Source organism: Paroedura picta, chromosome 3, assembly GCF_049243985.1.
Source record: "Paroedura picta isolate Pp20150507F chromosome 3, Ppicta_v3.0, whole genome shotgun sequence".
Taxonomy (NCBI): Eukaryota; Metazoa; Chordata; class Lepidosauria; order Squamata; family Gekkonidae; genus Paroedura; species Paroedura picta.
Window position 1 is genome coordinate 26912479 of NC_135371.1, and position 24043 is coordinate 26936521.

The 24043-nt window shown below is 43.6% G+C and overlaps 1 protein-coding gene across 5 annotated transcripts in view; it reads right to left on the bottom strand.

Annotated features, from left to right (window-relative positions):
* Positions 1–24043, bottom strand: part of PROK2 (prokineticin 2) — a 24742-nt gene continuing 699 nt past the window's right edge. Inside the window, exons 1-4 of one of the 5 annotated variants that reach the window (XM_077325184.1) lie at positions 18505–19000; positions 10413–10538; positions 2754–2813; positions 1–604 (exon numbers count right to left, since the gene is read on the bottom strand). In XM_077325184.1, the coding sequence (XP_077181299.1) occupies positions 455–604; positions 2754–2813; positions 10413–10538; positions 18505–18717 (549 nt within the window). In that variant the 5' untranslated portion in view covers positions 18718–19000 and the 3' untranslated portion in view covers positions 1–454. Of the gene's footprint in view, positions 605–1621; positions 2814–10409; positions 10539–18504; positions 19001–22102; positions 22185–22742; positions 22890–23585; positions 23899–24043 lie in introns of those variants that run through there. The other 4 variants (XR_013228963.1, XM_077325185.1, XR_013228964.1 and 1 more) reach the window with 4 other exon arrangements.

Here is a 24043-nt window from a genome sequence, read left to right on the forward strand (position 1 = left end):
AGACTGGGTTTTTAAAAAAATGTAAAGTACACTTTGAACATATAGTTCAGATGAGCTATTTCTTTATGCCAGATAAAACACAAACAATTCTTTCTCTTCTCATTCCCCAGAACACTTATTAGATTCTTTAAAGTATCTTTTAAAGTGGTATTGTGCAAATGGTCATTGTTTAAAAAAATGTAAAAGCACTGTTCAAAACCTTTGGAAAAATCTGTTGTCTAATCTAGTGGTCCCCAACCCCCGGTCTGGAGACCGGTATCGGTCCGTAGATCAGTCGGCACCAGGCTGCAGCTCCTCCTCGTCCTCCTCCCCGGCTGCTGTCTTGGGGGCTGCCCTGCCACTCTGCCGCTGGCTCACCTTTGGTGCTTTCCAGCAGCTGCCATGAATAGGGCTCCCCTTCGGCGTGGCACTGCGCAGCTGCTGCTGGCAGCACCCCCCAGTGGGCGGTGGGAAGTCAGGGGTGCCGGTGGGAAAGCAAGTGGAGCAGGGGCTCAGGTGGTGGCGACATCCCTTGGCAAAAGACTACCCCCTCCTGGGCCTCAGTAAAATTGTCAAGCGTTGAACGGTCCCCGGTGATAAAAAGGTTGGGGACCACTGGTCTAATCTAAAGGTAATATAATTACAAAAGCAAAGGTCAGATTCTGGGAGGTTAGCCATATTAGTCTACATTGGACAAAATTAGTGAAGTTCTTGAAAGAGTATGCCACAAAAGTAGTCCCATTTTAAGCAGAGCTGTACCATTTGAACTTCACAGAATTTTGCTTTGGCTGTACTTGCACTGCTAGCACTGTAATCGTGAAAGTTTTTAAGGTGCCATGGGACACTAAGCTGTATCCTACCACTCCTCTCAATAAAGTGTGCAGCCTCCCTCTGGTCTAAAGGAGCATTCCTCTGGAATTTCAGAGAAAGATTTCTTGAGCAGGAGGAAGACTATACACACAGCCAAACACAGTAGTAAGACCCAACTTTTAGTTATTTGGGCAACTACAAAGTGAAAATGAAACAATTCTGCACAGTTATTTTTGCCTGGTTTTGATGTACAAAGATATCCCTTCATATGAGCTTATAAATAAAAGCGGTAAGGCATCCTGGGAGAAATTGGTGTTAAGTGTTATGGGCCAATCAGGTCTATCATTGGCACATGTATGCCTCTGATTGGCCATCTACCCACTGGCTGCCCAATCAGATTAGAACTCCCGCCCCTAATGGTCTCCCCACAATTCTGCTGCTTCTTCACCATCTCTGGCCCCTCAGATGCCTCTCCTGAGGTGAGTGAGCTGCCAGGGATACATGGGGGCTCTTCAGCCTTGCCCTCCTAAGGCAATGGCTCCTGCCTACAGAGCTTAGGGAAGCCAGCCTGTGTCTTCTCTGAGGGGGAGCACCTGCCCCACCACCACCCCAACCGCCACCTTCCGCTTCTTACAGACCCTGGGGCACACCGTCTGCTTGGCCATCCCTCCCGCCCGCCTGACATGGAGGCAGCCAGCATGTGCCTCCACGCCACCTCCCGCCAACTCTGAGGCATGCCTGCAGACTGAGAAAAGCCCAATGGCCCTGGCCTAAGCTGCAAACTGAGGGGAGGGCCAGAGGGGAACGCCTGGGAGAGGGGAGGGCCTCCTAGGATTACAGGTCCCTTCTAGAGAGATCAGTCTCCCTAGAGAAAATGGATGCTTTGTAGGGAGAACTCTCTGGTACTGTAATTGGGGATGCCAGTCTCCAGGTTGGGACCTGGGGATCCCATAGAATTACAGTTCCAGACTAAAGAGATTAGTTCCCCTAGATTTGCCACCACACCACCACGATACACCACCCCATAAAACACCCCTTTATCCCCATGCCCTTGCATTCAGGACAACCCTCCCCTTCCTTTTCCCACCACCAAGCTCTAGTGCCTGTTGTATTCCTGGATACAACGGGCTTTACCCCTAGTACTGAATAAAGCTTAAACAATACAAGTCTTGGTTAAAATTATGTAAAGTGACTTGGGAATTCTGGGTGACCAATCTGAGCATCCTTAAGTCCACCAGCTTTTAATAGAGTAAGGCCAGTACAGCTTGTGACCCCACAAACCAAATGCATCCTCCTAGTAATATATTGGGTGGCTTGTCAGTTACTTGACAGTCTGCTCTTGTACTTGCAGGTAGGCATCCAAAACAAGAGATGTACTGGGCTTCTAGTGGGCTGTGTTTGGATTGACCAGTCACATTAGCTGCCTTGGTGGTGGCAACCGTGCTGAGAGATTTAAACCTTATAAACAAAATAAATACATTGTGCAAGTCTACTTTAGTACATTTTACCTTGTAGTCTTGAAAATATAAAGAGCTGCTCAATAATCTGTCATCTGAAATATCTTGGCAGTTATTTAGTATGGGTGCCGGTATCCAAATATACAGCATATTATTTTATTTATTTTGAAAGTTTTATATCCTGCCTTCATGAATCGTCACCTCACATAGTGGAGGTCTACAGTGGTTGGGGGAATTAGTGAAAAATGTCTGCCCCTTTTTAAAAACTTGTGCCCTTGAGTTTTCTTAATGTGGCTGGATACAGGCCAGGATCTTAGTAATGTTAAGATCTGTTAGTTGAGAATTTACACAAAAAATGTTCTCTTGCAAATGAATAAATCACAATAGCAATTAAGGATCTTAATACATAAAATAGCACAGAATTGTTCACAATGAATTTTGCTTTAAAAATACATCTTCATTTTTGAAATCTGGTAAACATTTGTATTTGCTAGGGGAAATACATACACAGGCCAGTTCAGGTAGACATGGACAGGTGTGATGCATTCTCTTTCCCCAAAATGGAACCTGCAAATAAATATCCAAAGTTAAAGAAATGAAAACTGGAAGAAAGTGAAGTAATAGCATCATTGCTCACTATTACACTAAACTAACCATCCTGATGTATTAATGTCTCATGGAGCTACTTAATAAAGCATTTTTATAATCATAATACAGGTATGTTACTTAATTTTTTTGCACTGACACTCTTTGTTAATTGCATTGCATACTGTGAATATTATCCTTCCTCAGCAATCTTTAATAAAACGGTAAGGGCTGTCTGGGAGGAGTTAGGGTGGGCCCTGTCCGGGATAAAAACTCGGAGGGCCGGGATAAAAACTCGGAGGGCCCTGATTGGGCCCTCCAAGTGTCCATCCAGGCCTGAGCAGCCAACGGGGAGCCGCGCGAACCGCGCAATCCCATTGGCTGCTTCCCCCGGCCAGAGACTCACTGCTCAGACCGCACTGGCAGCTGACGCGGTGAGTCCTCTGGCTGGGGACTCCTCCTCCTGCTTCTCCTGGCCGCAGGAGAGGCCACTCCTGCGGCCGGGAGCAGCACCAGCCATTGCCCTGGGGGGGCCCGCTACGCCTTCTCCTGGCCGCTGGTGCGGAGAAGGCTGGAGACGCTCGCCGGTGGGGGGGGGCTGCTCAGCCTTCTCCTAGCCGCTGGAGAAGGCCCCAGCTGCTGCCCGGAGGGCGGGGGGCCCCGCGGATCTAGTGCCCGCTGTATTCAAGATACAGCGGGCTTTATTTCTAGTTAATCATAATACCAAAATCTACCATAAGTGATTATCAAAGTGTCACTTTAGTAGGGCCTAATCCAAAGCCTTTTCGAGTTGGTAGATGTATGACTTTTATATATGCCTCTTTGTTTCACTTAGGGCAGTGGTTGTCAACCTGGAGGTTGGGACCCCTTTGGGGGTAGAATAACCCTTTCACAGGGGTCACAGCAGGGTGAGCAGCTTGGCAGGGGGGGGGGGAGACGCCACTGTTGCTGCTCCTCCTGAAGGCACCTGCCAATATCTATGATATTGAACAATGGATCTTCCTGCCATTGGTCCGTTTCAGTGTAATTTCTGTGAAAGAACACTTGCACAATTTTATGGTTGGAGGTCACCACAACATGAGGAACTGTATTAAAGGGTCAAAGCATTAGGAAGGCTGAAAACCACTGACACGGGGCATTCCAAAATGATCATCTTTAATCATACTACAAAGTAATTATTTTCAGTGCATTCTTATAAAAATGAAGAGATATAACAGGACAAGCTGAGGACTTGGGGTTGTCTTCTTCATTATTCGAAGTGTTGGAAAAACTTATCTACAATCTAACCTGAATTGCTGCTCAGACAGGATCCCTTTAAAAAAGGTGATACACTCTATATTGTCACGTCCTTTGGCAATTAAGATTCTGAATCCATAACTCTCTGTGCATATTTGGAATACTGTGGCCCCATAAAACAGAAGTAAACTTGTTGTGTTCAAAAGTCCTTCTTATGCTCTTGTATGATATTAGAACTGTATTATATACAGCATTTTGTCATACTTTTTAGCTAACTTCTAGTCAGAATCAGCTTTTGTTGTGTTCTGACGTTCATTTTATTTATTGCTTCATAATTTATAATTAGGTGCCTAATGAGGGAAGTAGAAGAATTCTGGGCAGATGCAGGGCTTCATCAGTCTTGTCAGTGATAGCCAGACTTTATAGCAATAGTGTTACAAGTCAAATCTAGTGTATAAGTTTAGTGTCACTATAGAATACCACAATAAGTCTCTTCTCTCTGCTGTGATTCTAGGGCTGAATCTGAACTCACATCAATTCAAAGACTGCAGGAACACTGGGGTTCCTGGTTGCCGTTTCCTCGCAAGTTTAATTTTTGTCCTCATTTTTGGGATCGTCTTTAAGTAACTGCGCTCCAAAAGCCCACTATTCTATAAGCAGAGATTTGTCTTTTGGATTTTCTTGCCCATCCCACCCCTGTTCTCTCCTGACACTGATGCTCCACCCCCACACACACATAGAATAGTGGGCTTTTGGAGTTTTCCTGCAGTCTTTGAATTGATGCCCTGACCAATCAGCGACAGACCTACCACACTATGTCAGTATTGGAGGCGTGGAGAAGGGAAAGGTAGTTAATCTGGCAAAACGCTGACATCTACACTTGCAATACTGGGGTTTTTAGACCACTTTTCTCAGATGTAGCAAGTTATATCCACTCCCGGATATTGTGGAGAAAAGGTAATGTCCCTGTGGACTCAGTCATGGACGTTGCAGAGGGAATATTTAAAGCACCCCAGATCAAAATGGAAATTGAATAAGGTGCAGGGCAGCCCATGTGCAAACATGCATGTGTGGCAGGTCCGCGCATGCATGTTTGCGCCATGCACGGCCACAAACACGTATGCGTGGTACTTTCGCGCATGCGTGAAATTGCTGCGCATGCACATCTGAGGCCGCGCATGGTGCACACCCGCATACATGGACCTGCCGCGCATGCGTGTTTGTGCTGGCAGCCGCGCTTCCCTCTCCCCCCTCCCACAAAAAGAAGCTTGCCAGGCCGCAAGCTAATTGGCCGCTTTGGTGGCCAATTTGCTTGCGGCCTGGGAAGTTTCTCACTGCGGAGGGGGGCGGGGAGAGGGAGCCGTGGCCCAGCCCTGTGGTTGGGGACCACTGCTTTAGAGACTCCACTTCTGTGCCATATTTGCTAGAATTTTCTCAATTATTGTTTATATAATTTGTATTAAGAAGTATGTTTTGAAGGTATATATAGATCTCCAATTAGACATCCAATGCAAACCTGTCCTCTATAAACAAGAGAGCCTTCCATAATTGTGCCTGGTAGCATGCTTACACAAGTCACATTTCAAAGAGCTGGTCATCCTTAATCATGTATCCAGAATTGACTGATTACAAAAACACAATTTTCACTGTGGACAATAGCAACTTTATCTGTATCTGATTTTGTTCTGAAAGGCCAATGTATCTCTTTTTTGTATGGTTGTTGCAAAGGCATCCTGTTGTGAATCTTTTTCTCTTTACAGAAGGAGCCCAAATAATATTTTATTCAGTTTACTAGAATGGAAAAAAATATCTCTAGAGGTGGTAGCTGGGCTAAATGAATAACAACTCAGTGTTATCTGAGAGGCTAAAATTTAAACTGTGTTCTGATTTAAGCAATATGCCTTTAGTGATCTCCGATCAGCTTATATCAGCTGGGGGTCCACTTTACAAGCTTGCCATGTGTGATTTAACAAAGGGCGCCCAAGGCTAATCTAGTATGAAGACAAAATTGCCTTTCAATTTAAGTTTGTCCTTGCAGATCAAGTTTAAATTCAGTGGCATAGCAGTGTGGGAAAATAAAAATTGAAGATGTCTGCTTTGTACCTGACCTGCAGATAAATGCTCAAGCTTAAATGCTTAACACTTGGAGTAGTATTTTAACTATCTATGGATAATACTTAAAAGAAAATGACATTCTGAATGGAACAGCCATTTTTACTTTAAGGCCATTTAATTTCAAGGAATTATTTTAGAGAACAGTAAATGCTTGTCATTTGAAGCAATTCCAAGAGCTTACAAAATGATTGTGATAACTCTTCTTGCTGCTACTTGCATATCTGGTCAGAAAGGTGTGAAGTTATTGGTCCCACTCTTAATCCCATAGAATGGGCACAGAAGTACTTAGAGGGAAGTACTGGACCTTCACAAATGTAAAAGCATATAGGAAGTCCATTCTCTTTTGTGCACAAAACATGAGGCCACAAAGAAGAGTCAGTTGTTCTCATGCAAAGTTGCTATGAGCAGGAGTAGTCTTTCAGAATCACTAGTGTACTGTATGCAAAGGCCTTACTGTGAAACAATTATCATTCTGATTTTGCTGAAGCCTTATTTTATATTAGAGATAGCATGGTCACCACTTTTAAGAACACTAAGTAAAAGGTGAAAAAAGTTCTGATAATTTGGAAGTTGAAACTGAGGGCATTTCTGCACATTGAAAAAAATAGCATTATGCCAGCAAAATGACATAGCGCTAAAAATTATCTTGCCTCCAGCCATTACTCATCTTCTGGGTCTCTTGCTTTCGTCTGCTGACTTCTTGCGCATTTTACATTCCGCAAACGCTGCTTGAAATGGAAGGAAGCGAATGTTTTAAAGGGCCCACGAAGAAAAACTTCTCCATTCAAATGCCGGTGCATCCAGTCATAGATGCATAGTGCTTTTTATAATGCCACCCCTTATGGAATCATGAGTCCGGAAACTTAAAAAAATTAATCTCTTTCCTGATTTTTTTGGGGGGTGGGGACTAGAGAGGCATACTTTGTGTGACAACTTTGAGGAAAAATACTTTTTGGCTTTGCCTGGACAATTGAACATCTATTTGTTGATCCAGGCAGTTTGCTCTAAAAAAAAACACAAACCCGTCCCCGGGAGAAGGGAGGTGGGTGTGAGGGTGGGACATTGGTGGTGGAGATAGCTCTCCTTCGCCTCCATACATTTCTTTAGCTAGTGGCTTGCTGGTTGCTCTCCTGTAGCTCGTGCTACATCGATTGGGGGTCCATTTTATGGGATTCCCCAACTACCATTTTAAAATGGCGGATGTTGCTTGAGGTTTGCTGGATGGACATGGGAGGTTGGTGATGTTGTGCAAAATGCCAAAATTATGGCATCTTCATAAGGTAAGCATTTCACCATATTTATTGGGTGCAGAATGGCCCTGAGTTGGGTCCTTAACAAGATTTCAATGTTGGGACTCCTTAGGGGAATCAGTATAGTTAATTAATGCATCAAGTGCAGTTGTAGAAGAAAACTGTTAAACTGGAGGCTAGCATAAAGTTTAGAACTGGTTTAGAGTAGCACCATAACTAGTAAGTCTTAAATTATTAAGACAATGATTCCACCTGGAGAAGATGAGCTTGAGAGGAAACATGATGGCTTCCTTTAAATATTTGAAAGGCCATCCTTTAGAGCAGTGGTCAACCCCCAGTCCGGGGACTGGGACTGGTAGCGGTCCGTGGATCAGTCAGTACCGGGCTGTGGCTCCTCCTTGTTCGCTGCCTCGGGGGCTGCCCTACCACTCTGCTGCTGGCTCACCTTCGGTGTTCTCCAGCATCCACCATGGCTGCGGCTCCCCATTGGCATGGCACTGCACAGCTGCTGCTGGTAGCGCCCCCTAGCAGGCGACGGGAAGTCAGGGGCACTGGTGGGAAAGCAAGTGGAGCAAGGGCTCCGGCGGCGGTGATGTCCCTCAGCAAAAGACTACCCCCCCCCGGGCCTCAGTAAAATTGTCAAGCATTGACCAGTCCCCGGTGATAAAACGGTTGGGGACCACTGCCTTAAAGGAGGGCAGGGAACAGTTCCTGTTGACAGCAGAGGATAGGACTCACAGTAATGGCTTTAAACTATGTGTAGATTGGTACCCACGCCTAGATATCACATTCAAAGTAGTTCAGCAGTGGAATTGCTTCCTGAGGGGGTGAGCTCCCCCTCACTGGCAGTCTATAAGCAGCAGTTGGACAGATACCTTTCATGGATGCTTTAAGCCAGTGGTTCTCAACCTTCCTTATGCTGCAACCCTTTAATACAGTTCCTCATGTTGTGGTGACCCCCAAACATCAAATTATGCAAGTGTTCTTTCACAGAAATTAAACCGAAACTGACCAATGGTGTGAAGATCCATTGTTCATGATTGTATATAAATTATTTTTTCCCCGGGATTACTCAGTTCAGTTCTGCCTCTTGTCCCACCATGCCAATCTTGCTCTTTTCCACTGCTCCAGACAGACAAATGCACTATCTCGATCTACCCCACAAGGCTGTTGTGTGGATTGCACCCCCCAGGCCTAGATGCTCGCCCTGCCACGACCCCTGTGAAAGAGTCATTCGGCCCCAAAAAGGGTCCCGACCCCCAGGTTGATCCTGCATTGAGCAGGGGTTGGACTATATGGCTGCTCTGGCCCATTCCAACTCAAGGATTCTACTCTATGATTCTAAAACTATCCCCATTTTGGAATGCTTTACAATTTTCTTTTGTCCATGATTTCTAAAAAGGCAGTTTCAGGCCTGTGTGTTGGTTTAAATCTGTGAAAAAAATCTGGATATAGGGGTGGATTACCTATTAAAGGTCATCAGGGAAAGTTCTGGAGGTTTAGTGGCTTTGGGGCACCCCTACCGTGGCAATCCTAACGCAAATCTGTTGCAAGTCAGCAGCCCTTGCTCCATAGGTTGTGAGTGTCCTGCATAGTGCAGGAGGTTGGACTAGATGACCCAGGATGTCCCTTCGAACTCTATGATTCTAGGTCATGAGGAAAGAGGCACCTGGTCCAGCCTTGCTCATGCCGTAAGTGATAGACACAGTCTCATTTACATGGGCCATGAGGCATCAGTTTGGCTTGGTCTTACTCTCAAGCATGTTGTAGTGAAAGTCTGGCTTGGCCTTGCTCACATATATGATACAGCAAGGGGCCACATGTCCCTCATTCACAGGCGTAGCATAGCAAGGCACCAGCCCTGCCCAATCCAGGTTTGCTATTGGTGCAACAAGGGACCAAACCAGCTAGTTCTCCCTCCCTCTTTTGGGGTGGTATAGGGCCCATTTCCAGGGTTGTCTTTTCCCCAATCCACCCCTTGTTGAGGGATGAGACACACACACTCAGGAGTGTTCTTATTTATTTATTTTTATTTATATTTCTATACCGCCCTCTCCGGCGGTATATACAAGGCAATTCTCGTGATTATATATTACCTTACCCCTATTTTGAGAAGGGGCACAGCCATGCATGGCTGTTGTTAAAAGAAGAGGTTGGGTGGGACTGTGAGACCAATTACATTTGCAAGGGTATTTTTCAACTAACATCACTGACAAGATATAGGCTAGTGGAGAGTTAGATTCTCATTCCACCAGGTAATGAATATGCTTATAATTTGAATAAATAAGTTCGTTAGGGAATTTACAATTAAAAAAAAAAACCTAAAAAGGAACATGAGGGGAGCTGCTGCAATCTCAGACCTAAATAAAAACCCTTTGGTTAATATTTTATATCTTCGGGCATTACAAGAGAACCTTTCAATAATAATTGTGGTTGACAGTAGTGATTGATGGGAAGCATGGATCCAAAGGGAGCATAGTGAATATGAAGGTCATCAGCCTCCAGTGTCTAAGCAGAGTGGTGTTTCAAATTTCACTTTATGCAGACAATATTTAAGTGAGGAAAAATATTCTGATTTTTTCCCCCTTGGAGAAGCAATGAAAAGCTTTTGATTATCTGGTTTATTCAAAAGAATAGTAGCTTTAGAAATCATGACTTGAATTATTACAGGATATCTAAAGGGACAAGAATAAATATAGTTTTAACTGTAAACTACTCATTATATTTTATAATATGAGAAAACCAGTCTGTTTTACCTTAAGACCGTCTGCAGAATAGTACTGACAGTAATGTATTTATTTGCATAAGTTCCTATGATGCTATTTCCATAAAGAGGCAACTTACTGGGTAATATGAATATATATTCCTGCACTTTTGCAAGGGATAATATTTTATGCAGTTTGACTTACAACAAAATATATTTGTATTCCCTTCTACTCTGTCAGTTACAGTATCACACAAGGCACTAGAATATACTAACTTTATGACTCAAAGGATGGCAGTCTTCGCCCAAGTTGCCCAGTGGTGTACACATTCGAAGACTTCGAATCCAGAGACTAACGGCACAGCACATGCCTCCACCACACTGCAGATCTCTGTCACAAGCCTTAAACATAACAAACAGATACACAGTATTAGAGAAACAAAACCATGCTAAAAATATTCCATATCATTCTATTACTTTCTTATGTATTTTAATGGGCTTTGCTTACATAATATTGCAAGACTGTGGAAAGAAAAATGAGTAATTATAACTTACCCTAAATTAAGCTTGGATGTTCATATGATCATTAGAACCTGTACTATTTTTTTAAATCATAAATTGAACTATTTAGAGTAGACTTGCTACTTGGAGGGTTGCCAACTCTGGATTAGGAAATACCCAGAGATTTGGGAGGGGAGCTTTGGGAGGGCAGGGTTAAGGGAGAGGAGGGACTTCAGCAGCGTACAGTGCCAGAGTCCACCCACACAAGCAGTCATTTTTTCCTAGAAAATTAATATCTCCAGTCTGGAGATCAGTTGCAATTCCAGAGCATCTTCAGGCCCCAGCTGGGGGTGACGACCAGAAAAAAAAAAAAAAACTTTGTAATCATGATTCTGAAGTCATAATAAATAATGCTCCCCAAAATGCAAAAAAAGTCATTTATAAAATATCATAAAGACAACCATAAAGACCAAACAATATTGCCAATTAATGTATTCAACAATTCAACAAGTGTGATAAAAATAATTCAGGCAACAGAACTGTGACCTTGGGTTCCTCACAGTTCTCTTAGGGCTGATCTCAGCCCCGTGTCAGCCCCACCTACCTCACAGGGTGTCCATTGTGGGGAAAGGAAGGTAATGTGATGGTAAGCTTCCTTGAGATTCCTTTGGTTAGTGAAAAGTTGGGGATAAAACCTGCTTGTTTTTCTCTTCTTCATTCAGGGCTCATTTACACATGTAGGATAATGCCCTTTCAAAGTGCTTTTGCAGCTGCATTTTCCTAGGCAAAGCAGGAAAACCTATTTCTAAAGTACATTGAAAGTGCATTAACCCAGGGGTAGTCAACCTGTGGTCCTCCAGATGTTCTTGGACTACAATTCCCATGAGCCCCTGCCAGCAAACACTGGCAGGGGCTCATGGGAATTGTAGTCCAAGAACATCTGGAGGACCACAGGTTGACTACCCCTGCATTAACCAATGTGTGGAATGGGCAGATGTTCCTCTACTGTCTCTTGGGTTGTACCCTACCTTGCAGGTCCAAGCCTGGAATCTATGGACCTGCATCTAGTCCCAAGTCATCATGTCAACCAGGGAAGTTGAGCTTCCACCAGTCCTAAGTGACAGTGCTACCTCAGTTCCAATGCCAGAAGCCACCAAAAGGAGTATGTACCTGAATGGCCCAGTGTCTTATAAAAGAAGAATATCAAGTACAAATCAAAGTATGCTTACTTCTAAAGCCTTGCTGCATGAGCCTTGATTGATTTAGGAATCAAGAAGAAGTATAGTTAGGGTTGCGTTTTTGTTTTTGCACAGTCACATCTATAGCCGAAGTACTAAAAAGTGCTTAAAATGGCACATCTTGATTCAACCTTGGCGGCATTCAAGTTTGCCTGGGAAAGATTTAATGCTCTGTATGCAAATCAATACCAGCACAATAGGTGAGAAGTGAATTATTGTTCCTGAGCTACTGCATTACTGATATCGGATTCTCTATCACATTATAGGTCATTTTCTAATACCAGCTGTCTGCTGAGTATGCCGAGATCCTCACAGTTCTTTTTGTGGAGCTATATAATGATTTGTCAGACTGAGACACTAAAATAACATGAGTAGCTGAAGAGGAATAGGACATCTCAGACTCTCTCCTAAAATGGAGAGGAATTGACTTTTTCTGCACTCACAGCTTCCATCAGATTATCACTAAATTGGAGTTGGTATGGCTTTAACTCAAATTCCGTGTCTGAACTCTGCATGTTTTTTCTCTGACTTTCTCTTGGGAAATTCAGAGTATATGTTCTGCATACCATCACGAAAAAACAGATAGCATCACAGCACTGACTCTGTGTGTGTGTGTGTGTGTGTGTGTGTGTGTGTGTGTGTGTGTGTGTGTGTGTGTGCCAAGTGGTTTGCCTCTCCTTAATAATCAGATTTGTGCTGGGCATTTAAAAAAAAATAGGAAGTAGGGATTCTTCATGCTTCATTTACTCTCTGATAGCCATTTTAGCAGGGTTCTCCCCCCCTTCATTTGTACAAGATCCATAATTGCTTAGTTTTTCTATCTTGTCAGTTTCTGGGTTTTATTATTTTAGGTGAGTAATGAGTAATGATCCTTCTATTTTTCACTGAACTTGGATTGCTGGTCAGAAGAATTAGTGACAGGGAGGGTTTTAAATGGTGTGTGTGACTGAGTACTGTCCTCACTAAATGTCAGTGACAAATAAGTCCATTGTCTATAGAATAGAATGGCACGACCAGAAGAATGGAAGAGGATCAAAGCAGGACTTGGTCAGTCACCTTCAGGCACGGAATAAAGTCTCTGACAATGCCCAGATAATAACCTAATCACTTGGGAGGATGCTGAAATGCTTCTGAAGTATGGCCCCAGGAATACAGTAGGGGGGAAGCACAGCTGCTTTTTGGTACTGGGCTGAGAGAGGCCATGGAGGGGTGTAGTTGAGGTGTGAGCAGCAACAGGGACTCATGATGTGTGAGAGGAGACTGCTTCCCTCCCACCCTCTGAATCAGTGCTGTCAAAGTCTTCCTCTCCAAAGAGTATTCACAACTGCTGGTCTCTGAGGAATGCTAATAACTCTTTTGCCTCTGCGGAGAGCTACGGGAACAGATCAGGTGAAGGAGACTCCAAGACTATTGGTGATGCCCTGCTAAGTTTGGGCTCCAGTGACTAGACAGAGTAGGTTTGGTGCATGGGGACAAGGGCCTTTGGTATGCAGGTGGTGGAGGACTTCTCTCCTTGACAAGTACCCTTTGATTCCACTTTCACTTTCACAGCACGCAGAACTCAAGAATTTGAATCAAGCAGAAAAGTGGGTTTTAAGACTACATACTGTATAAACTACATTTTGTAGCACTGGGAGCAATCGAGAACCACTCCTCTACTTCCCTTGCCCGTGTGATGTGGCTAGGGTGCCTGTCAAGCAGTTGTGGGGCTGCTCTGCAGAGCTTGCCGGAACTTTGGGAGATGTCCACCTTTCTGCCCTTCAGAATCTGTCTTTGGACCCTGGGGGGGTTGCTTTAAGCATAGTGGAGATGCTTGCCTTGTTCCCAGTGTCCGGCCAGGGGGAGGGGGCTTCCCAGATGAAGTTTCCTTGTGGATTTGGTGTCACTGGCTTGTTCCTGAGCCATTCCTTTAACTGCAACTGTCATTTCCAGAGAGCACTGGGGAGATCTCCTATTGCATGAGGACCACCTTCTGCATGAAGAAAGACTGGGACTTTTCAGTTTAGAGAAGAGATGACCAAGGGAGGATATGTGTGAGACAGTAAGCTGGACAAGATGGGCCACTGGTCTGATTCAGCAGGGCTCTTATATTTACTGCAGTGTCCCCTGAACTTCACAGCAAAGCTGGTTTCAAAAAGACAACGGAAAAGCAAAGGAAACCCAAGGAGGTATACAAATGTGCCACAATGCTGTTTGGAGGCAGACAGCACTCCCCCCCCCCCCCAACAAAAATTCCCAACTGCATTGAACTCAGGACAGATAACACATGTGGAAATGTCCTTGATGGTGTAAAGCTATTGCATTAGGGATATATCTCTATGCATGATGATTTCTTTTAGAAAGATTTGCATGTTATATATAGGCTGGGCCTGGGGTGTCTATCCTGTAGTCAGATATAAGTTATGGGTTCTTCTGTGCATGCAGTGTGTGAGGTTTAGATCAGGAATCTGACATGTGTAAATTGGTTCCCCTCCCTCATACTATTTTGCTGACTTGAAATGGTCCACGTGATGCTGTTAGAAAAAATGTTTTCTGGAATACATGTGGGTTTCCCAGTGAGGCAAACAGTACCCATAGGAAGAGTGTGCACTGGAATCCCTGTCTAAACTGGGTGTCATCTGTGTGGAACTGAGGAAAACCCATAACTTACTGTTCTTCTCACTGTTATAGAGGGTGGAGACTTCAAATCCAACTTGTGCACACTATAATGTGTGAATTGACATAAAATGACAGAAGCAGGCAGGCAAAGACTCCTTCTCATGCTTGCTCCTGGTTAAGCTGACTTTCCATTCTACTTCTCCCTTCATCAATGTTCTGTTTGTGAGGGTCTGTTTTACATTTGTATTTTGTTTCTTTTGTTTAAATTTGTGTGCATATGTGTTGGAGTTTAGCATTTCAAATTTCTGTTTTTCAATCTGTTCTTCACTCTGCCCACTCACATCTTTACTCACAGGTCCATTTATTTTTTGGTTTAAATATTTTTTGATCAAAAGGGTTATTTTTTTAAATCACACATTACACTTTACAAAAATTGTAAGTGGTTCTAGGGGTACAAATCCAATAAATATAAACATAGTCAAAGATTACTCTGTAAGTAAATTAATCATAGGGAATAGCTCAGCAGAGAAACTTGCTGACCACTGGTCAAGAGCTATACTTTTGTTCACTCTTGGAAAGCTGTTTTGAAATCGCAGTGTTATAAGTATGAAAAGACAGAGCCCCCCCCCCCTTATTTGTACTGTTTGTGTGCATCTATGAATCACAGTCATGTAGTTTTGAATGCAGAGAAACTCAGTTTCTAAAACAACTGACAACAGACCAGGAAGTAAATGCTAGAATTGTTTCATTTTAGATTATATTCTCAAAGACATAGATCAGGCACCCTAAAAACCTTCACAAGATGTTGTCAGTGGTCCATGCCTTCAACAGCTGCTCTTAGGACAACCTGATGGGTCATTTATATTCTCAAAACCTGTCATCTAGCCAAAGAGATAAGAGCCCTGAGAGACATTAAACAGTTCTTCGGAGACTGCAAAATAGAGCTGCTCCACTAGGCCAATGGTTGAGGCCTAGGACCATCACCAACAATATCTGACCTCCCTATGGAAAACAACATGATTAGAACAAAAAGCTTTGCTAAAATTAGCATTTTATGTTTCCCCATTTTGCTATGGCTTAATTGACTGATTATAAAATGTTTAAAATTCTAAATTGACTGATTTTAAAATGTTTTTAATATTTGTATGTATTTTATCGTATGTTATGGCTGCCCTGATTCTTTGGGGAAGGATGGCGTACAAATTTGAATATAAATATGCATTTTGAAATAAGATGATTTCAAATAAAAATGTAATTACTCCCCACACATACATTTGAACTTAAAACTAGTACCCACTTAACTTTTATATGATGCAATGAAACCACCAATCACATTTCTGAATCCAACTGAATCCAGTCATATAGTGAATAATTTATTTTTAACAGGGTTGATAGTTCTGCATTACAAATAAGCCTAGGAAGCAAGCCTAGGAAAGCAGAGTTTTCCCCAAATACAATCAAGACTCTAGGGTGTAATTTTGTTTAGATCTGCGCTATAAAACTTGCAAGTATTTCTCCTATTACTTCATTTATGGTGAGTCCTCTGAACACAAACCAGTTTCCCAACAAATTATTCTCTCCTGTACACATCATATATGTAAATATTTCTTCTGCTTCCTATCGGTTTGCAACCCTGGTTACGTCAATGTCCCAATAATTACATGTCTATCAGTAACGTCAGAACACAGATCATGACAACACTACAATAACAGTGAGGGGCATCAGGTGGAAGAATTAGGTATGACATTGTCATTGCAGTTCTCTTGTGGGACCAGCCACAAGTCCTAGTAATAATCAAACAGCAGTGGAGGATAATAAGCACCTTTGAATAGATCATGTTGTGCCAGATGGCAGAAAGGAGTACCTTCAACATGGGGTTATATGAATTCCCTTAACCATCCTATTAATTATGCCAGTAGCATACATCATCATGAGATACTGGCAGAACTAAATGTCCTCTAACTTTCTGACTTCTATCCTTTTCAGCTGTTCTAGAAGAAAACTTGCACTAGCTTTTGCTAGTTTCAGCTTATAAATTAAAACCTAAATTAAACAATAGAAGCCAACTGTGAATATGTATAAAAATGGTAAGAAGGGTTAAGAGCATAGCACAATGTTGAACAGAAAAGATTTGTAGTATATTTGGAGACTTGTCATCATAATCCTAAGGAAGGAGCCAAGTTTTTACAGAGAGTGCAGGTAATATGTAAGTGCAGTGGCCTATTTTTTTTAAGGGCACCCAAATGTATGTGTCCAATATAGAAAATCTGTTTTATTTCCGGTCTCCGTGGAAACTGATAAATACTTGGTTGGAGCTTTTAAAAGAAAAATTAACTTCTTCCTGTGATGCTGAAGCTTTTGTTTTCTTTCTCTGGTATGTATATAATCAATTATGTAACAATTTTATTGGTAAGGCAACAGGAAAACGTGCAAAAGCCTCTTTTGAAGGGACAATTCTACAGTGGTAGGATCTCTCTCACACACCAGTAAACATTTCTCTGTAACGGAAACACAGGCTTATGGACCAGAGGAAAAACTATTGATTCCATGAGAGATGTCACCTGAAGGACCAATTTTCTCAAAAATAAAGGAAGGCATTGACATGAAATCTCCAAACCCGATTCCTTCATTTATTCACAAAATGTCCATATCAGACACAATTGGGATTCAGTAGCAAGTTAGGACAACACAGGGACCTCTTCCCTCAAAGAATTTGACTAGCCAAAGGCTCTGCTGATGACAGATTTTAGGAGCGTAGAAACAGCTACTCTGAGAATGTCTGCATACCTACCCACTGGGAAAATGGCCACACCAGTAAATATGTCCATAGGGACTTAACTCCCCACCCACCCACACTCCCTCCAGTGGCACCAGACCTTCTCCAATTTAACTGCCCTGGTAACCAATAACTCTCCAGAAGCCTCAAGTTCTGGGTTTTAGAGTTACCAACTCCAGATTGGGAATTTCCTGGAGATTTGGGTGTACAATCTGGGGAGGATGGGATCTGGGAAGCAAATGCTATTGAATCCACCCCTCCCCACAGCCATTTTCTCAAAGGGAACTGATCTCCGTAGTGTGGAGATCTGCTGTAATTCCTGGGGATCTCCAGGTTCCATCTGGAGGCTGGCTCCTTAGATAGTCCACATCCCAACACTCTTGGACCAGGAACATACTTTAGCTTTAGGATCAAGTTTCAGAGGCTGGCCTTGTTGGTCTGTATTGGAAGAGCTAGATTCAAGTCCTGTGACTTCTCAGAGACCAAAGGAGATGGCTTTGACTCTGCAAAGGTCATCACCTGAAAATCTTGTTGGTACTGTTGGACCCTTTCGGACCAAGCATTTCTCTCACCTGGTTATCTCCAGCCTCCCTGCATTCTCACCCATGGAACAAAGCCCTCAAGACCCCTTCTCCAGGCACACAAAATCCCATAAAGAGAAAAAGCCATCCTGGCAAATTCATCTTTCCCACCCATCCAAACGACCAAGCAACGGCAAGGCTCGATCTCTTCCAACACCAGACCTTCATGTGTGCGCCCAGTGAGAAACCACGTCCTCCTCCGAGGAACAAGCCTCAGAATAGCCTCCAACAGAGAAAAGCGGCGCCACAGGGACAAGCCCGTCTCTTCCTACTGCACTCGGGCGTATTACCAAACACATGCACACAATGACAATCTCAATCTCTCTCTCTCTCTCTCACACACACACACACACCTTATCTTTTAAGGAAACATACCCCACCCCCCCAAAAAAAATGAACTCGGCAATAAAAGAACTCTGTCCCACCGCATTAGTTTCCTCCTCTGAGACACGAGGCTAGACTCCCCCGGCCATGGCCCCCTCCCTCGGCCATGCCGCGGCTAGCGCTTTTCGCCCGGCCCCAAACTTCCCGCCAAAACCGCTTTGCAGGACACAGCGCCGCGCACGCCCACTCGTCCAGCCCGCAGCCGGCGGAGGGCTCTTCCGTGCCTCGTGCCCAGCCAGAGCGGGTGGCGTCGAGGAGGCTTCCCTGCTCCGACAGGCTGCCCTTCTCACCCCGGTGATGACCGCAGAGTCCCCCGCTGGGAGCAGCAGCAAGAGGAGGGCAGCCCAGGAGCCCAGGCTCCTCATGGCGCTTTCTCCCGTCCGCAGGTGTCGGCGCCTGGAGACTCGGCTCGGACGTTTCCCGCCCCGGGCAGTAGCAACTGTGAGGAGAAGAGGAGCCGGCGCTCGGGCCGCTCCAGCCGTTATAAAGCTCGGGGCTGCCATTCAAAGGAAAGATGACTCACCCACCCACCTATTCCTGCAACGCTGCTGCTGGGGAGAGGGACACACACAGTCGCACAAAAGACACACACGGAGACACGCGAGTGGTCAGCCCTCCAGCCGAAACTCTCACTCCGGTTGCAGTGCTGGCTTCGGATAAGAGTCAGACTCGAGGCTCTCCTTAGCCACCCGAGCCACTAAGGGGGCTTTGACAAGGCTGTATTTCTCTCAGCTGGGGGTGGGGGAGGTTAATGAGGCTTAAAATCATTTCCCCCCTGCAACGTGCACAATAGTGTGGCATGATAGTGTTGGGGAGGAGGTAATGATCCAGTGGAAAGGATCAGGTAGGAAGTAATGTCTAAGACCTTTGATTAAGAGGCTGAAGAGCCACTGCCTGTCAAGAGTAGACAATACCGACTTCCATAGAGCAAGGTGGTAAAGCAATTTCTTAAACTCAAGTAGCAATTCCAAAACAGCTGTCCAAGGGAACTGGTTTATTAGGTTGTATGACTCAGCTAAGGTGGTTGGCACTTATTTTACCTGCAATGTCAGTCTGTGGTTCTTCCTTGAATTAAGTTGATTCTGAAAATTCTACCCAAGGAACTGATTCTTTGTGATTGATGCCATACACGTGTCTTGTTTCTCATTCAGCATAGGGTCTCTAAGAATTCCACTTCCCTGTTGAAGGACTGAAAAATTGCAAATCCAACTCTTTTTTTTTGGAAAGTATTTTCTGGAAATTATAGAACAGTTAGGCTAGAGTTCTGGGTTAACTGGTGGAAATAGTCAATTAAGCTAGAGTTATTAGGGGAATTAATAGGGGAAAACTGAGGAATAATTAGGATGGAATCTGTCAAAGGAAATCCTGCCTCACCTGCTTTTTCACGTCTTCAAAAGAAAAGACACCCAGATACGGGTGATTTGGTCGGTACTTGGACATTCTTAATTGTTTGAGCAATTAATTTGGTTAATTCCAATGATGATTAAGACTCTGGCATGCTAATTAAATATAGACTTGTAGAAAGTTTTTGACAAGTCCTTTACCGGGGACTTTTGAGTAAACTTAGAACTGTTGGCTTCAGCGGAGGACAGATCCTCGCATAGGTTACAAATTGTTAAAAGGCAGGCTGCAAAGGATTGGAAAAAATAATGGCCTTCAGAGGGCTGATGCTGAGCATGGAGGTTCCACGAGGATCCGTACAGGGACCAGTGCGGTTCAATTTGCTCATAAGTCATCTAGAAACAAATGTGAGCAGTGGCACAGCCAAGTTTACAGATAAAACCAACAGTGCAGTTGAAGTAAATGGGTTTAGAAGGCTGTAATTCTGTTTAAGATTGTCATCATCCTCAATAAAATTCAGCACAAAGTGGGTTGTGAAAAGGTCCAAATAGTTCTTTCCAAACTGAGTGAGCAGGAAACATCCAGGAAAAGAAATGTCAATGTTTGTTGCAGCAGATCCTAATTTCACATATACACGAATGTTGTCTGAACTGGGGGTAACTGGTGAGAAATGGTGAAAAGGTGAAATCTATGCTAGGGATTATTACGAAAGGGATTGAAAACAAAACTGTATTGTAGTTGCCATTGTAAAGATCTATGGAGCAACTTTTAGGATGATGTGTACTGTTGTGGTTGCCTATCTCCAAAAAGATCATAGAAAAGAATAGAAAAATCAAAAGGATCAGGATACTGGACCACCGCCCTTATGAGGAAAGACTAAGAACTGTGAAGCTTTTCTGTTTAGAAAAAAAATGATTAAAGGAGAACATGATAAATGTTTATGGAATTGTGTATGGATGGAGCTAGATTTTTTTCTCCCTTTCCCATATTAAAATTAAAGGGCACCAGATAAAGTTGATGGCCAGTAGATTTCAGACAGATTCCAGAAAATACATGTTTGTTCCATGTACTGGATTCAACAATGTGTGAGTGGAAACACACATTGCACAGTTCAGGGCTATCTAGTCCTGCTCCTGCTACCTAGCTGTTACTGTTCTACACATAGTTTAAACCCATTAGAAGGGTGTTTTTTTATACTTCACTTTTCACTGCCCAAAGGCATCTCAAAGCGGCTTAAAATTGCCTTCCTTTCCTTTCCCCACAACAGACACCCTGTGAGGTGAGGCTGAAGGAGCTCTGACAGGACTGCTCTGTGAAAACAGCACTATCAGAGCTGTGACATGCCAAGTTCACCCAGCTGGCTGCATGTGGAAGAGTGGGGAATCAAACCCGGCTCTCCAGATTAGAAGCTGCTGCTCTTAACCACTACATACTGGCTCTGTGGGTCCTATTTTCTTAGACAATTGATGTTCCATTTGGACTGTAAACCTTCTGAATGATTTGAAATTCATTCCTGTTCTCTTCAGGAGCGGTGACATACAGTCTCTTTGTAACTTGCTAACATTATTTGTGATTTTCTATCAGTAGCTGATATTTGTGTGCCCCCTTACTTGCAGGATATACCTTCTTCCTCTCCCCCTTGCTCATATCCCTGGTGCATCATCGTTTGGCCCTGTGTACCCTCAGCGCCTTGTTGATATGCAAAATGTGTCCTTGCCCTTATGTGTCTATGGTGTATTTTCCTCCATCTTGCCAATGACCCTAGTATGTATTTGAGATCTGATGTTCTATTGTGTCTACTCACACTCATGCTTTCTCACCCATGCTTTTCCGTATCTGTAAGCTTCCTCTCCTCTTGTTGATGTATTTATGGCGTATGTTTGAGACATTATAGTGCGGTGAGCACTCTAGGTGTCCACAGTATGAAATATGACTCATTCTGTTCTAGCAAGTCTGAGTTTTCTGTTGAAATCTATAATTGCATCAGTTGATAATTCTATTTATTTAATATAGGTCTATGCTGCCTCTTCAAGAAGCCTGCCTAAAGTAGTTTACACATTAAACAATATTAAAATCCCAAATGGAGCATAAAAACATAGAGCAAAATGAATTTTAAACAGCATTTAGACCAAAAAAACCTTCTAAAATGGCATTAAAATTAATCTCTTAATTAAAAAAGAAATTCTGGCTTGATGCCTGAAAGAAAATAGAATAACTATCAGGTGAGCCATTACCACTGAAACAGTCCCGTATCTTGTAGCCATCTGCCTCACATCTGAAAATGGTGGCACAGAGTGTTATCCAAAATGAAATGTCTTCTAAATTTAAATGGAGAAATTAGCAAAATCTAGGAGACTCAGTGAGAGGGATCTTCCACCTGTGCATACCAGTGTTCTTCCCTTAGAAACTCACACAGAGACAAGTTTAAAATAATGATTAAAATAAAAAATGAAATGAACATACTAGCATGCAGTTTAAGTGTGCGCAAGGAAAAACAGAGGTGAGATAGGGGATTTAACTGGGGGGAAAAAGAAAGATTATATCTACCTTCACAACATGTAGAAGTCCAGAAGAAACAGTGAAAGCAACCAGTACTCTGGGAGTATGTGGGATATCCAGAAGACACACACTTGAAGAAAAGCGAGCATAGACATTATTATTATTATTATTATTATTATTATTATTATTATTATTATTATTATTATTATAGTGGTATGTGACAACAGACACAGAGGTTGTGGCATGTGCCTTAAATAGTCAGATTTGTGTCTGTGGGCTAAGGTTAGGCTCTGTGGCCCCTAAAACAATTGTCTTAATGAGGTTGCTGGTGTAACATAAAGAAATCTGGGAGGCAAGGATACTATTTACTGTCCAAGTAAACAAAGCAAAAGCAGAAGTCCTGGAGGATAAAATACAGGAAGGGAAACTTATGTATGCTGTCCTGGAATCCTGGGAGGAATGGCGGGATAAAGAAATAATTGTGATTGGTATTAAGTGACACTTGTACACTCCCTTTTCATGACACCATGGTTCCCTATCTTGGCTGATATTATCATCATGTTTTCTTGGTTATGCTTATCATTCTCTTGGTCATGCTTATATGACATGCACAAAAATTGCTGTAGTAAAGCAAGCACATGACTTTGGTAACCTACATTAATTTCTGTTTGCAGAATATATCACTCACCTGTTTTACAATCATAGCTGACTTTTATCACACATCATTCCACAAAGATCCATTATTTTTAAAAGATCACATCCTAACAGTTGTCCAGGTTCAGGCAGGCACCTGGGGTAATAAGGGTAGCCCAAACAGTCCATAGTCAAAGCACAGCTATTCAAAAGTCCAAGCGTTGAACCAGAAGGGTAATGTCCAGGTAGAGAGAAGAGTTGATAACCAAGATGAGGGGCAAAGAATATGGTCAAAACACAGTCCAGTAGTCAAAGCAAAGATATTCAGTAGTTCAAATATCCAAAAAAACCCAAGCAGTCCAGAAACTCAAATATTAACCCCCCCCAAAAAAAAAAGCAAACACAATAACAGGCACCCAAGGGTTATGGACAAATTGCTTCAATACTAGTTTTCCCTTTCTAGCTCCTTTTATCAGAAAACCATGTTGAGTCATTGCCCCATTATACACGGGCCATAATGCCTGCACTGGTGGTGGCAGCGCTTTGTGGAAAATCCCCGATAATGCTCACCGCCGCCAGTGCTGGCGCATCTCGGCCCAGGGTTACGGAAGGCCCACGTTAAGCAAACGCAGGAACTTCTGCAGCTTCCTGGGTATGCCAGGGGCTTGCAGGGGTTGAGGAAGACTGGCGTTGTGCATAATCACCAGCGCCGGGTCTTTCGGCCCGCCTAGCCCCGACCTACGGTGTCTCTGTACGGACACTGCATGCCCTTATGGGCTCAGTGCAGCTGCAGAGCTGGCGGGGTGACCCCCTGCCCCTAGCAGTGCATGTGGAGGTGGCCTGCCCCCCACTCCTCCCGACCCCTCCCCACCTCCTCTCCCCCGCTGCTTCAGCTTACTTTGGCCGGCAGTGATCCAGCCCTCCTGGGCCTGGCGTAAAGCGCGCGCTACACTGGGGCAGCCCAGCATGCCTTGCCCCTGTATGTACATGAGGAACGGCACCGCGTCAGCGTAGGGTAGCTACCACCGTGCGTAAAAGGTCATTCAGAGATAGGTACCCCCCATCAGTGGCCATGTAGCCTGAGGCTGTCAGCCCTGATCCTGCAGTGACTCAAGCTCACAGCCTTTGTTAATGTCAGCCTCCCTATGATGACTCAAGCTCCTTGGCAAAGGTTGACCAGTGCTGGGCTTCCAACCACACATCACAATGCTAGTCCTTGGGCCCACCTTCTTCAACAAGGGAAGTGTTGACTGGTTTTACTGGGTGTTTATCTGTCTTTTGTGTAACCCGTGAGGTCTATAGAAAGTGGCAGGGTAGAAATTCATAAATAAATAAATACATCAACAAGCATTTTAA